We start from the raw sequence: 15,823 nt of genomic DNA on the forward strand, positions 1-15,823 counted from the left end.
GGCTCCATAGGACATTGCAAGAAAAAGGACCCACCCTGAAACAGGAAATATGGGGCAAAGGTCATGACACCAGCTTAAACTGGAACATAGGCACGGAAAAAAATAATTGAAAGTAAATACTCAGTAAATGATTAAAATCTTAAAGGTTTAATATCAATTTAACGGTTAACCGAACCCTTCAAGTGGCCTATATTCTTATACTTCCCCCCCCCACTGCAACACAAGTCATTGTAAAGCTTTTTTTATTTATTTATTTTAAATAATAAACATGACTTACCCGCTCTGTGCAAGGCTTTCTCCTTTTATGGGGTCCCCGGCGGCGCTCCTGGCTCCTCCTCTTCATTGAGTGCCCCCACGGAAAGCCGAGCACACCCCCCACAACTTGTGTGGATGCGCTCTCGAGTCTTGCTGCTGCATTAATTGACACAGACATCAGGACACGGCCCCGCCCCCTGGCTCCCGTGTCACTGGATTTGATTGACAGCAGCTATCAATCTATTCACAGTGGCCGGAGCTGCTGTGCTCGTCCCCGTTGTTGGAACGATCGTGTACGGGGGTTGGGAATGGTCTGCAGCACAGAAGGTTTTTCACTTTAAAGCGGGACTGTACTGGGGAAAAAAATATTTAAAAGCCAGCAGCTATAAATACTACAGCTTCTGACTTTTAATAAATGGACGCTCACCTGTCCCGGGGTCCAGCGATGCCAGCGGCCGATCGATCTCTCGGCTGCTGCCGCCACCATTCTAGGTGAGGGAATCAGGAAGTGAAGCGAATCGGCTTCACTTCCAGGTTCCCTACTGCGCATGCGCGAGTCGCGCAGCGCAATAGGAATTGTCCACGCTGTCTCTGGGACCCGTGTGTGTCCCAGCAGACAGCGCGGCAGGACAGGAAGAGGCATAGACTCCCATGGGAGTCTATGCCCGGAAGTGGGTGTAAATACCTGTCTTTGACATGTATCTCCACCCCCCTGAAAGGTGCCAATTGTGACACCAGAGGGGGGGAGGGTTCCGATCAGCGGAAGTTCCACTTTAGGGTGGAACCCCGCTTTAATGCATAGAATGTATTAAAGTGAAAAACCATGAGAGTTTACGACTCCTGTTTAAAGTGGTTATAAACAATCACCCCGTAAAATAACCTATTCAGGTTAAAACAGAAATTAAGACAAAACCTTTTTGTATAGATATAAAAAAGCAAAAACATTCTAAATACCCTTTTCCTTTTTTTTTTTTTTTTTTTTTTTATATAAGTGATCACATTTCCTCTATTCTGTTCTCAGCTGCATAAGAACTGGGAGGAGGAGAAGCAGCAGCACACTGAGCTTTCCAATGAATGGCTGTGCAGTGGGGGCTTGCCAGGACAAGTCTGATCATTGGAGGAAAATAGGCTGAGTTCCCAGCATAGCTAGAGAACTGACCATGGTGTGCTCTACTGCTTAGTGTGGTCAGTTTTTAATAAGAAAACAAGGGAAATGTCAGGAACACCAGGGATAATACAAAGACAACAGGATACTTTCACATACAAGTACATGGTACAACAGGAAAGTGTTGGGGGTAACAAACGATTTAAAGGCAAAAACAAAGCTCAACTCTGGCACCTTTTAACACAGGCATTCTATCAGTTTGTTTTTGATCCCTGATTATCTGGTACAAAAAAAGAAACATCTGAAATGTGTCCCTGTGGGTGACATTTGTCTATATTTATGGGCAGCACAGTGGCTAAGTGGTTAGCTCTCCCACCTGGCAGGACTAGGTGCGTCGGTTTGAACCCCAACTACGGCACTACCTACCATGTTCTCCCTGTGCCTGTGTGGGTTTCCTCTGGATACTCCAGTTTCCTCCCACACTCCAAAGACATGTTGGTAGATTATTTGGCTCCTGTCTAAATTGGCCCTAGTGTGTGTATGAATGTGAGTTAGGAACCTTAGATTGTAAGCTCCTTGAGTGCCGGGATTGATGTGAATGTACAATATATATGTAAAGCGCTGTGTAAATTGATTGCACTATATAAGTACCTGTAAATAAATATGTTCCCACATCCAGGTCTGTTCAGGTTTGTCGGAACAAAAAAAAAAGTTGTTATCCAGTCAATATGGCACACCAAGCAAGTAAAATTTGTAAAAAAAAATTGGAAAAAACAAAACTCAGAATTTTGTACTTTCTGACAATTCTCTAATGATTGTGTAATGTACATGAAGAGTGGCGCCTCGATGGCTTTGTTTTTTGGAACTGGCAGATAAAACGCCTTCTGTTCTCCAGTCGATTGTGTTATATAAACACCGCTCAACCTGCGTGTTTATAAATAAGACCGTTGTCCGCCTTCTGTCCTGGCATTACACAGGTGGCAGATGGCGTTGGCAGGGATGACACCTGAGGCTCTATTCACTAACCTGCAACCTGATGGAGCCTGCGCACAGTAGTCACAGCTGACATTGTACAGCAGGATCTCCTCTTTGTTCGCAGCACAGCAATGCTTCTGTTTTCCTTGCCTTAACTCGCTTTCCCTGGGGATCCTGACTTGCAGCTGCCTGTTGCCGGGTGCAGAGAGAGTTCATAGATAAACTTCAGGCACACCGCTAAATACACAATTGAGATACGTTATTTAGGAGCCATTTTACTGGCAGAAGATTTGATCTGTGTCTGTTGTTGCCCATTTTTTTGTATCTACAATGAGGGGAAAAAAGTATTTGATCCCCTGCTGATTTTGTACGTTTGCCCACTGACAAAGAAATGTCTATAATTTTAATGGATAGGGTTATTTTATAACGGTGAGAGACAGAATAACAACAAAAATATCTAAAAAAAAAAAAAAAAAAAAAAAAACTCATTACAAAAAAGCTCTAATTTTGATTTACATTTTAACAAGTGAAATACGTTTTTGGTCCCTTGTCAATCGCAAGATTTCTGGCTCCCAGGTGTCTTTTATACAGGTAACAAGCTGGGATTAGGAGCACTCTCTTAAAGGGAGTGCTCCTAATCTCAGCTTGTTACCTGTATAAAAGACACCTGTCTACAGAAGCAATCAATTAATCAGATTCCAATCTCTCCACCATGGGCAAGACCAAAGAGCTATCCAAGGATGTCAGGGACAAGATTGTAGACCTACACAAGGCTAAAATGGGCTACAAGACCATTGCCAAGTAGCTTGGTGAGAGGGTGACAACATTTGCTGCGATTATTCGCAAAATAACTGTCACTCTCCCTTGGTCTGGGGCTCCATGTAAGTTCTCACCTTGTGAAGTTTCAGTGGTCATGAGAACGGTAAGGAATTGGCCCAGAACTACACGGGGGGATATTGTCAATCATCTCAATGCAGCCGGGACCATAGTCACCAAGAAAACAATTGGTAACACACTACACCGTGAAGGACTGAAATCCTGCAGCTCCCACAAGGTCCCCCTGCTCAAGAAAGCCCATGTACAGGCCTATCTAAAGTTTGCTAATGAACATCTGAATGATTCAGAGCAGAACTGGGTGAAAGTGTTGTGGTCAGATGAGACCAAAATCGAGCTCTTTGCCATCAACTCAACTTGCTGTGTTTTGGAGCAGGAGGAATGCTGCCTATGACCCTAAGAACACCATCCCTATGTCAAACATGGAGATGGAAACATTATGCTTTGGGGCTATTTTTCTGCTAATGGGACAGGACAACTTCACTGCATCAAAGGGACGATGGACGGGACCATGTACTGTCATATCTTGGGTGAGAACCTCCTTCCCTCAGCCAGGGTCTGATGAGTATGCCAGCATGACAATGACCCAAAATATGTGGCCGAGGCCACAAGCGGCTCAAGTGGAGTGGCTCAAGAAGAAGCACATTAAGGTCCTGGAGTGGCCCAGCCAGTCTCCAGACCTTAATCCCATTGAAAATACGTGAAGGGAGCTGAAAGGTTCGGGTTGCCAAATGTCAGCCTCAAAACCTTAATGACGTGGAGAGGATCTGCAAAGAGGAGTGGGACAAAATTCCTCCTGAGATGTGTGAAAACCTTGTGGCCAGCTACAAGAAACGTCAGACCTTGTGATTGCCAACAAGGGTTTTGCCACCAAGTACTAAGTCATGTTTTGCGAAGGGGTCAAATACTTATTTCACTCATTAAAATGCAAATCAATTGATAACTTTTTTGTAAGGTGTTTTTTTCAGTATTTTTTTTTTTTTTTGGTTGTTCTGTCTCTCACTGTTAAAAATTAACCTACCATTAAAATTATAGACTGTTCATTTCATTGTCTGTGGGCAAACCTACAAAATCAGCAGGGGATCAAATACTTTTCCCTCACTGTAAATAGCCCCAAAAAAAAGATACATGCATGCATGCATACATACATACATACATACATACATACACACGTTTGTATCCAGGATTAAAAATTGAAATGCGGGCTTCTACTTCTCAACATTGACTATCTTTAAAAATGTATGCTGCTAGCATTTGTTAATAGATAGAAAGGTATATCATATTTACTTGTTTTAAACTCCTTTTTTTTTTTTTATTGTATTTACTTTTTTAAAGCCCATCTGCCGGCAAACTTTTTTTCCCCATGCACTGGGGCTGTACCTGCACTGCATGGGGGGTCAACTGCTCGTTTTTTTTCTAGGGGTGAGCACAAACTTTATACTTGCCTGATCCACTCATCCTCCAGAAAACCACGCTCCCCCACTATTCCTGTCTATGGAGCATGCTCTATGTGGGCTGACGCCAGGAGCAGTCCATTTATTAGACCATTGTGGGGGGGAGGTAAATGCTACATGGATCATCTGCCCTTACTCAACATGACCATGGCCAGAAATGTTAGGGGGTTATTTTTTAAAGTGGCTTCTCGGCGAAATAAAGCATGGAAACATGGATGGATGGGAGAATTTGCTTTGAATATTAAAAAGGAATTGTTTTTTTTTTTTGATTTGTGGTACTCGGATGCAGTATAGTTCCACTTGAGTGTTTATTTTCCAGCATTCATATAAAGAAAAAGACAGTGATGATGCTGGCAGCAATCTGTAAAATGTTTATTTTCATAATCCAGAAATATGGAGTCTGCTTTCCAGGCCACCGGTGGTTTGTGTTTTACTATGACTTTTTTTGGCCAATGTTGATGCTTGCAGGTGTTCTGTAATGTTGAATGTTTGTTTTTACACATCTAAAAATGTGGTGCACACAGACTCCTTCTCCCATCTCGGAAAGCTGGACAGTATGAAGTCCCCCTTGTACACAAAGCCATTTCTGCAATGCCAATTGTTTGTTTTGTATCGCAGTGGACAGCATGTCAATAAAACTTTATTGCCAATCAGCCGTGACAGTTTAACTGCTCTCTCATATATGTGGTCTGCTGGAGTAGTGTGACTCAGACCTGGAACCTTTCCAGATAGCGATTTGTAGCTTTGCATCACCTTTTAAGTCGTTAAACTGCCAGCAAAGTTTTGTTTTGTAGAATTGCTATTACATGTTCATGTATAAGAATAGAATCAAACGGAAAACCTCCCAAACATCACTTTTATATCCAAACCCCTCTTTGTCCAAAGTTGTTCCTCTTTGGGCCCAATTTATCCATCTACAGTCATGGGAAAAAATGAAATAAATCCCAGAAAAATCGTTTTTTTCCGCCTATTGGAAAAGGCAAGTGTTTAGTTATTTATTCAAACATTGCTTACAGATAAGTTACATGGTTAGTCTGGTTAAAAAGACACTATTCCATCTAGTTCAACTAATAGAAGATTTAAATATTATTATTATTATTATTATTGTAGCGGATGATCTACTTGCCAGAGTTCTAGGCATCTATCTACAACTTTCTTTTTGAGGTCCTTTGAGAGCTCCTCTGATTTTGGCATGATGATACAACACATTAGTATCAGAACAGAGAACACCAGTTCATAGAGCTTAGAGGTTTGAATAAGACAGTTTCTACTTGTATTCTCCCTAGGACGGTTCTAATGAGCTGTTGGCATCTGATCTGGGTTCTTAAATCATGGATTTGTAATTGTGGTAAATGTAGGAGTGTACTCTTAATATATGATTTGATCTGCTTTTTTGTTCATTTAGATTGAGAATGAATATATGTAAATTTTAGGTGACATTTTGTTTAAGGATATCATCTAGCAGCACAGCAGGCACTATTTGAATAGTGATTTAATGTTTGCCCTCTTCAAATGTTAAAGTCAACAATTTCCATGGTGTGTACTTTTTTACATGACTGTTTTATAAATGAATGCTTTTTTTAAAAGAGAATTGTACATTTTCTAAATCAATTCCAAAGAGTTTAATAAAAAAATAAATAAAAATCTTTTGCTGCACTATTCATCTTCAGTCCATCTCTGTCCCTCCTTACCGCTATATGAGATCAATTAAAATTACACAATAAGACATTTACCATATACTACTGTACTCAATATATATGGGTTTTTTTTTTTTATGTAAATTGCAAATGGGCTTGGTACCCATTTACATCTTTGCAGTGCTTAACACAGGATGACGTGTTTTGTGTTAAGGCAGCCAGTTCATTTTAATGGCCTTCCTTAAAGTGGTTGTAAACCCTCCCCCACAACTTTGCCCCATGTAAATCAGCATAAAAAACCCTAATGAACACTGCTTGTAGATCTCTCCTTACTTGCTTAGTATTGTTGTGTGGAGATTGCCATAGAGAACATCTTTCAGAAATTTAGTTGCCTTACTGTCATGGTGACTTAAAGTGGAGTTCTGCTTAAAAAAAAAAAGTCAGCAGCTACAATTTCTGAAGCTGCTGATTTTTAATAATCGCACCCAGGATCCAGCGATGCAGGGGAAAAAAGCCCCGCTCATCTCCCTCTCCTCTCTGCAGTGCCAGCATTGTAACTGTGGGCGCCCAGCTGTGGCCGGGCAATCATCTGGGACCTGTGACGTGTCTCCAGATGATTGCCAAGAGGGAGGGGGGGGGGAGGGGGGGGAGGTGATCTCCCTTGCAGTGCGCCGGGAGGAAGTGGGAGCCAGGGCCCTCTAAAAAGAGGGTATCCGCTCCCACCCACCCCCCTCCCAAAAAAATGACATGCCTTAAAGCGGAAATAAAATTTTTGGGTGAAACTCCGCTTTAATGAGATTTCTCGCCATTTTATGATTCTAACATTTTTAGAAGTTTTTTTTTTTTAAAGAGAGATCAGCAAGGGCAGGTCTTGTAGTTTTCTCGGGGACAGTTTCACTAATAGTCTCTTTTGTCATGCTTGTGTAATACAGTGTAGGATATGAATCAGGTTGTGTGAGGGAAGCCTCTGGCGCTATTCCTTGTACTGGGAAAGAATGAGGTGACTTCCCGAACTGCTGAGAATAACACAATGTAGACACGTCTCATAACCTTTCGGAACTAATCCTCTACATCCCTCTTACTGCCACAAGATCTCTTTTGAAACCTTTCCATCAACATAACCTCTCAGATTGTGATGGGATGTGTTTGTCACTGCCGGGCACCTTCAGTTTCAACTTATTTTAAGAGGAAATAGCAATTGGACAAAATATACAAGCAAAGCTAACTTTTTATGCATCTGAAAAAGAGGGTTTGCTCCATTTGAAAATGCCGCAATTGTTGGGCTTTTGTAGATGCTGGTTACTTCTCAAAGATTATTCCCTAATTTATAGTGTCCATTTAAGGCCTCATGCACACTGGACATTTTTTGACGTTTTTACAACAGCTGTTTTTGGTTTCAGACATTTTTTTTTTCTACAGTACATAAACTCCCCATCATGTTATTTTATGTGTCCATGCACACATAGGCTGTTATCAGCAGTTTTTGGCTGGGGAATTTTTTGGCTTTAAAAATATCCCAAAACGAGTGGGTTCTGAGAGGAGTTTTTCAGCTGTTTTCACGCAAATGTCAAAAAATGCTGATAAACGCTCAAACGTGCCTCACCAGCGTTTTTTGATCCATTGAAATAATAAAAAAAAAATTATGCAGAAAAACACTATTGCAAACGCATTGAAAAACTCACTGCAAAGCTACTGGCGTTTTTATAACGTTATTTTAACTTCCAGTGTGCATGAGGTCTAAAAGTGTTATAGATATCTATGAATACAAAATCATTTTTTATTAGTAGAGTCTGGCTTCTTATGTCTTGGATACTTTCCTGTTGGGAGATTTGGGTGTTTCTACTCTTGTGTGTCCCACCTCATCCTACTCCATTTTCCGAACATACAAGAAATGCAGAATCCAACAAGGGGGGTGGCAAACCCAGGAACAGTTCAATAGGGTCCATAATAAAAAGTTGTCAGGGGGATTTTTTCTTTTTTTTTGGGATGGACTAACCCTTTAATAACCTTTTTGAGAAGTAATCCGCATCTACAGTAGACGTAGACCAAACATGACATTTTAAAAGCATCTTCAAATGCATCAAATCTGTGGGAGAATAGCAATTAACCGTGTTTGTATATTTATATTTTTATCATGTTTGAGAGGTAACCAGCATCTACAGAAGATGGATAACTAAGATTATTAAGATTATATTATATTATGTTAATATGTGTACAGTGCTTTGAAAAAGTATTCACACCCCTTGAAATTTTCCAAATTTTGTCATGTTACAACCAAAAAAGTTAACATATTTTATTGGGATTTTAAGTGATGGACAAAGTGGCACATAATTGTGAAGTGGAAGGAAAATTATAAATGGTTTTTATTTTTTTACAAATATCTGAAAAGTGTGAAGTGCATTTGTATTCAGGCCCCTTTACTCCTAACTAAAATCTAGTTCAGCCTTTCTCAACCTTTTCAACACAGAGGAAACCTTGAAATAGTTCTCTGGTCTCAGCGCGCAACCCCTGCTAAATTTTAGAAATCTACAACTGCTGATACGCTAGTGTGGCGGTCACTGGAAAGAATGGTCCTTACACTTGTGGTCATTGGGAAGAATTACCTCCTTACAGATAGCTAAAAAGATTAATGGTGTCAGTGGGAACTTATCTGAGAGCAGAAATTGCCCAATGCTGAAGTAACCCCTAACAACCTTTGGAGGAACCTTAGGGTTCCATAGAACTTTGGTTGAGAATCACTGATCTAGTTCAACCAGTTGCCTTTGAAGTCACCTAATTAGTAAATGGAGTCCACCTGTGTGTAATTTAATCTCAGTATAAATACAGCTGTTCTGTGAAGCACTCAAAGGTTTGTTTGAGACCCTTAGCAAACAAATTGCATTGCGACAGCCAAGGAACACACCAGACAGGTCAGGGAGAAAGTTGTGGAAAAGCAGGCTTAGGAGATATGCGTGTGTGTATAATATATAGAGATATAGATAGAGATAGAGATAGATAGAATATATATTACAAAAAAAATCCCAAGCTTTGAACAGCTCACGGAGCACTGTTAAATCCATCATCCGAAAATGGAAATAGTATGGCACAACTGCAAATCTACTAAGACATAGCTGTCCACCTAAACTGACAGGCGAAGTAAGGAAAGCATTTGTCAGAGAATGAGCCAAGAGGCCCATGGTAACTCTGGGAAAGCTGCAGAGAACCACAGTTCAGGTGGGAGAATCTGTCCACAGGACAACTATTAGTCGTTCACTCCACAAATCTACCCTTTATGGAAGAGTGGCAAGAAGAAGTCCCTTTGGCGTTGCCATGTGGGGTATGCAGCAAACATGTGAAAGAAGGTGCACTGTCCAGATGAGACCAAAATTGAACTTTGGCCTAAAAAAGGATATGTGTGGTTGAAAACTAACACTGCACATCACCCTGAACATACCATCCCCACCGTGAAACATGGTGGTGGCAACATCATGTTGTGGGGATGCTTTTCTTCAGCAGGGACAAGAAAGCTGGTCAGAGTTGATGGGAAGATGGATAGAGCCAAATTCAGGGCAATCTTAAAAGAAAACCTGTTAGAATCTGCAATGGACTTGAGACGGAAGGAGGTTCACCTTCCAGCAGGCTGGTCAACAACCCCGAACATAAAGCCAGAGCTACAGTTGAATGTTTTTGATCAAAGCATATTCATGCGTTCGAATGGCCCAGTCAAAGTCCAGACCTAAATCCAATTGAGAATCAGTGTCAAGACTTGAAAATTGCTGTTCAGACGCTCTCCATCCAATTTGACAGCTTGAGCTATTTTGTGAAGAATGGCCAAAAATGTCACTCTCTAGATGTACAAAGCTGGTAGAGACATCCCCAAAAAGACTCACAGCTGTAATTGCAGCAATAGGTGATTCTACAAAGTGTTTACTCAGGGGGGTTGAATACAAATGCTCACAACACCTTTCAGATATTTATTTGTAAAAAATGTTGAAAACCATTTATAATTTTTCTTCCACTTCACAATTGTTTGTTGGCCTATCACATAAAATCCTAATAAAATACATTTAAGTTTTTGGTTGCAACATGACAAGATGTGGAAAATTTCAAGGGGTATGAGTACTTTTTTCAAGGCACTGTGTGTTCGTCTATATAGATAGAGATATATATATATATATATATATATATATATATATATATATATATATATATATATATATATATATATATATATATATATATATATATATATATATATATTGTGTGTCTTCAAGAGATTTCAACACTTTTTTTTTTATTTACAGACCCTTGAAAAAGTATTCATACCCCTTGAAACTTTACACATTTTGTCATGTTGCAATCAGATCAAAGGAGCCTCCTAGTTTGGCTCCTTTTGATAGACAGCACACTTGTCCAATGCCAGGACGTGTGCTGTCTATCATAGGTAGGAGCCAATCCAGGAGGCTGGACTTGTGTGATGGTGGGCACCCGGTGATTCAGTCTAAAGCTGTTACAGTGGGCCTGTATGTTGATCTGGCTGGCTCTCATTTTGTCCTCTCCTCTCTGATTCCCTGCGCAGGTGAGGCTGCATAGGATGGGCCCTGGTGAGGCTGCATAGGATGGGCCCTGGTGAGGCTGCATAGGATGGGCCCTGGTGAGGCTGCATAGGATGGGCCCTGGTGAGGCTGCATAGGATGGGCCCTGGTGAGGCTGCATAGGATGGGCCCTGGTGAGGCTGCATAGGATGGGCCCTGGTGAGGCTGCATAGGATGGGCCCTGGTGAGGCTGCATAGGATGGGCCCTGGTGAGGCTGCATAGGATGGGCCCTGGTGAGGCTGCATAGGATGGGCCCTGGTGAGGCTGCATAGGATGGGCCCTGGTGAGGCTGCCTAGGATGGGCCCTGGTGAGGCTGCCTAGGATGGGCCCTGGTGTGGCTGCCTAGGATGGGCCCTGGTGTGGCTGCCTAGGATGGGCCCTGGTGTGGCTGCCTAGGATGGGCCCTGGTGTGGCTGCCTAGGATGGGCCCTGGTGTGGCTGCCTAGGATGGGCCCTGGTGTGGCTGCCTAGGATGGGCCCTGGTGTGGCTGCCTAGGATGGGCCCTGGTGTGGCTGCCTAGGATGGGCCCTGGTGTGGCTGCCTAGGATGGGCCCTGGTGTGGCTGCCTAGGATGGGCCCTGGTGTGGCTGCCTAGGATGGGCCCTGGTGTGGCTGCCTAGGATGGGCCCTGGTGTGGCTGCCTAGGATGGGCCCTGGTGTGGCTGCCTAGGATGGGCCCTGGTGTGGCTGCCTAGGATGATCACTGCTGAGCTCTTCATTCTTTATGTAGCGCAGTCCTGAGCCCTGCACTCTGTTTTTTCTCTTCATAACATTTGGTAGTTATATATCAAATTCTAAGAAGTATAATTTTTTTTTTTTTACGGTAATCTCATGGGTGAAATGTGATAAATAACAACATGTATATATCATACAATCATTCCATAGACACATACCACATACACTGCGTTTATCATTTGAGGAAAATTATGCTTATTAAATATTTAACATTTTTGTCAATTAAAAAAAAAAAAGTTCCTGGATTTAATTAAAAAAAATCTGGTCACCTTACTCTACTGCATTTATTTCTATAAAGCGCAATAGAATGGGAGTTTACCGGATGTTAATGCGACACAAATCTGACTGCAGCATGTTGCGGTAATCTTTTTTTTGTGGGCTGTGAACCATCCGTACAATGTAGTGTGCTGCATTAAACATAAATGGTGCTGGTATGTTAAAAACTGCATTGTGGGTTATCTGCTGCTTGTTCAAAATCTTAAAATGGAAAATGACAAGCGTTGTGTACAGTAATGTAATGCAGTGGAAATCTCTGATTGGTGCCTTTTTGTGTATAAATGGCATGGACAGCCAATAGTAAAGTATATTCAGTTGATAGAACTGAGCACAGTAAATGTTGAGGTTACTGTGCCATTAAATATGAGCAGGTGCAGTTCCTGTAAGTGAACCAATCTAATTATCCTTCATATTTTCTTGTAGGCTTGTTCGGCTCATTAAGAGATGCAGCTGCTAAAATAACCTCCTGAAGGATCTGGCAGAAGACAAGTAACAGAGAATGCGGAATAAGCTTTGCCTCTGCGGCTTGATTGCTGTTATCGGTTTGTTGAGCCATGTCTGCAGCCAGGCCACTGGTGAGTGTCCGTACTTTGCTTTATCCCTTCTAGCTTTTGCCAGTGCAATTTCAAAGAAAGTGTTTATTTTCAGACAGCACATATTTTCAGCTAAAGCAGTATTAAATCCCAAAACAAACATTTTGTATGTAGAATCTTACCTATCCTTACATGTGATGGCTACATTAGTTTCCTTTTTAGGCCTTGAGGTGTCTCCACTGTGGATGGTGGCACAATGGAGCCACCTTGAACAACATTGTATACCCATTTTCCCATACCCATTGTTCAGCCGCTTGATCGTTCTTGCAGGCAGCGGGAAGGGATGTCTCCTTCCTCCTGCTGCCCTCCGGTGCTTCTCCTGACTCGCCCTTGCCATCGGCAAACCGGAGAAGGAACCGACTGGCCCCAGGTGTTGACCATAGAGACTTCCAGCAAGCCAGATGGTCCCCAGAATCTCTGTTTGGAGGCAGGGTGCGATGTTATGACGTCGGTTGGGAAGATGTGAGATCTGGGGATTTATTGACCCCATATCTCACTGTAAAGAGGACCTGTCATGCCATATTCCTATTACAAGGGATGTTTACATTCCTTGTAATAGGAAGAAAAGTGATGAAAAAAAATGTAAAAAGAGAATGTCAAAATAGAAAAATAAAAGTAAAATTAACAAACAAATAAAATTTAAACCGCCCCTGTAGAAGCGAACGCATACATAAGTTGCACCCACATATAACGATGTTCAAACCACACACATGCTTGAAACTGTTTTTCCCAAAAAAACACGTTTGAAAAATTGCTGCGCAAATACCACGTGAGAGAAAAAGTTGCAACAACCGCCATCTTATTCTCTAGCGTCTCTGCTAAAAAAAATAATATATATATATATATATATATATATATATATATATAACACTTTTAGACCTCATGCACACTGGAAGTTAAAATAACGTTCTAAAAACGCCAGTTGCTTTGCAGTGAGTTTTTCAATGTTTGCAATAGTGTTTTTCTGCATATTTTTTTATTTTTTATTATTTCAATGGATCAACAATGCTATAATTAATGTTTGGGGGTTCTGTGTAGTTTTCTAGCAAGAAAATTATGATTTTTACATGTAGGATAGAAATGTCAGAATTGGCCTGGGTAGCAAGTGGTTAAAGAACCTACTTGTTTAAAAAAAAATTTGACAGTTACACTTTAATATTGCAGAAACATTTACTTCTTGACATGCTTTCAAAACTTTGTAGTAAATCCTAGAGATTTCAGGTATATATGTGTGGCACTACTCTTTATACATACACTCAATGTAAATATGGACCTTGCATAAACTAATATAAATGTGCAGCACATATAACTTCATAAATCATAAAAAAGTGTCCTGTGCCTTTAAAACTTGTATAACGTGCCTTGCATAAGTCCAAAATGCAAAAAGGTGCTTTGTGCCTTTAGCTGATTATAACATCCATAACCAACATACTGGGGGTTATTTCCAAAAGGCAAATCCACTTTGCACTACAAGTGCACTTTCAAGTGTAGTTGCTGTAGATCCGAGGGGGACATGCAAGGAAAATAAAAAACAGTATTTTAGCTTACACAATAAAACAGTATTTTAGCTTACACAATATTGGATGATAAAATCGGCAGAGCTTCCACGCATTTCAGATCTTCTCAGATCTACAGCGACTGCACTTCCAAGTGCACTTGCAGTGCAAAGTGTATTTGCCTTGCGGAAATAACCCCCACTGCATAAGGTCCATAGATATAAATAAAGTGCTCATTGCTGAAAAATCCAAAGTGCTTTTGTTACTTAAATTGCGGTAAAACACTCAGTGCTCCCCTCCTATGTTTCCACAATTGGCAGAGCTCAATAGAGCTGCTACTTTATATAGGTAAACCAATGATGTTTTTCCCAAGCAGTTTTGTAATTTTGCCAAAAAATGGAATTGAAAGTTTGATCGCCCACTTAAATTGCCACTTATGTGGCCAGTACTAGGCTGCTGCCATTTCTATGCATAAAAATAGCGTTTTACTGCACATTACCACAACTGGCAATCACTTTGTGGTGCTATGTATTTGTTTGCCTTTGGTGCCTGGCATTGATCAAGTGCAGAAAAATGCCAGTCATTGCACAAAGTGTGAATGGGCCCTATGAGATGGGCAGAGCTGCACACAGTGTGTTTTCCCAGTAAACATTTGGAGGTATTGCAATGTATACCCTCAATTTTTCATAGTACTTTAGAGAAAATTGAGTACTGTCCGTGATACTTTTTTTATTTGCACTAACATACAATTTTTCAGGACAAGCTTTCGGGTATGTCCCCTTCTTCAAGGTCCAAGCAGTACTGATTTACAATTTTTTAAGCAGAATGTAAAAACAAAACAAAAAAACAAACAAAAAAAAAAAAACACCTCTGAGGGAAAGAGAAAAAAAACAACAAAAAAAAAACATACAAATCAATGGCAATAAAGATAACAGAAGAGTTAGTGAGATAAGACAGAGGGAGAGCTATGGAATGGAGGGGGGGTTGCTAGTCACAGAGGGGGTTGTAAAACTTTTGTATAATGAGTAAGGAAACCTATATCTAAATTCAGGCCATTATTTTTTGTGTCAAAAAGAATTATCATTCTTAGTTCAAAGGTTTTCCTTTCCTGGACCTTTGAACTAAGAATGATAATTCCATAGCTCCATAGCTCTCCCTCTGTCTTATCTCACTAACTCTTCTGTTATCTTTATTGCCATTGATTTGTATGTTTTTTTTTTGTTTTTTTTTCTCTTCTTTCCCTCAGAGGTGTTTTTTTTTTTTTGTTTTTTTTTTTGTTTTGTTTTGTTTTTACATTCTGCTTAAAAATTTGTAAATCAGTACTGCTTGGACCTTGAAGAAGGGGACATACCCGAAAGCTTGTCCTGAAAAATTGTATGTTAGTGCAAATAAAAAAAGTATCACGGACAGTACTCCATTTTCTCTGTCACAATTGCACTAATACAGCTACAATCACATTAAGTATCATAGTATTTTAACATCATTGCTGTTTCGTAGATGAGCATATCTCATCTCGTTTGTAGATTCCCTCCTGCTCTCTCATGTAGCGGCTAGTGGTAGGGGAGTGAATGGAAGGTAGGTTCCGCTGATGGCACCAGCAATAAATCAAACCTTTTGATTTGCCCTCCATAAGGAAAGTACAAATTCATTTTAATGGCACATGACAAAAGTAAACAAATCCTGTAAAATTATTGAATAGGCTGATGGTACATGGCAGATAGCAGCCCAGATAGAACATATTAAAATTTGTATGTTACCACAGTCCAGGATTCGGGCGACCCAGGGATCTGGAGGGGTCCTCTAAAGGTTTGTATTTTTGAGTTTTTCTGTTTTCTGGCACACATAGTTCTACTAGAACTGGGCTACAATAAGCCTGCATGCTGGAT

The 15,823-nt window shown here is 40.8% G+C and overlaps 1 protein-coding gene across 1 annotated transcript in view; it reads left to right on the top strand.

The window, feature by feature from the left end:
* Positions 1-15,823, top strand: part of LIFR (LIF receptor subunit alpha) — a 163,349-nt gene that overhangs the window by 75,497 nt on the left and 72,029 nt on the right. The window contains exon 2 of the mRNA XM_077462828.1: positions 12,272-12,423. Coding sequence (XP_077318954.1) covers positions 12,348-12,423 — 76 coding nt within the window. The 5' untranslated portion in view covers positions 12,272-12,347. The remainder of the gene's footprint in view (positions 1-12,271; positions 12,424-15,823) is intronic.

The sequence above is a fragment of the Lithobates pipiens genome, unplaced genomic scaffold, assembly GCF_037356315.1.
Source record: "Lithobates pipiens isolate NorthernLeopardFrog02 unplaced genomic scaffold, aLitPip1_a1.2 Scaffold_3, whole genome shotgun sequence".
Lineage (NCBI taxonomy): Eukaryota > Metazoa > Chordata > Amphibia > Anura > Ranidae > Lithobates > Lithobates pipiens.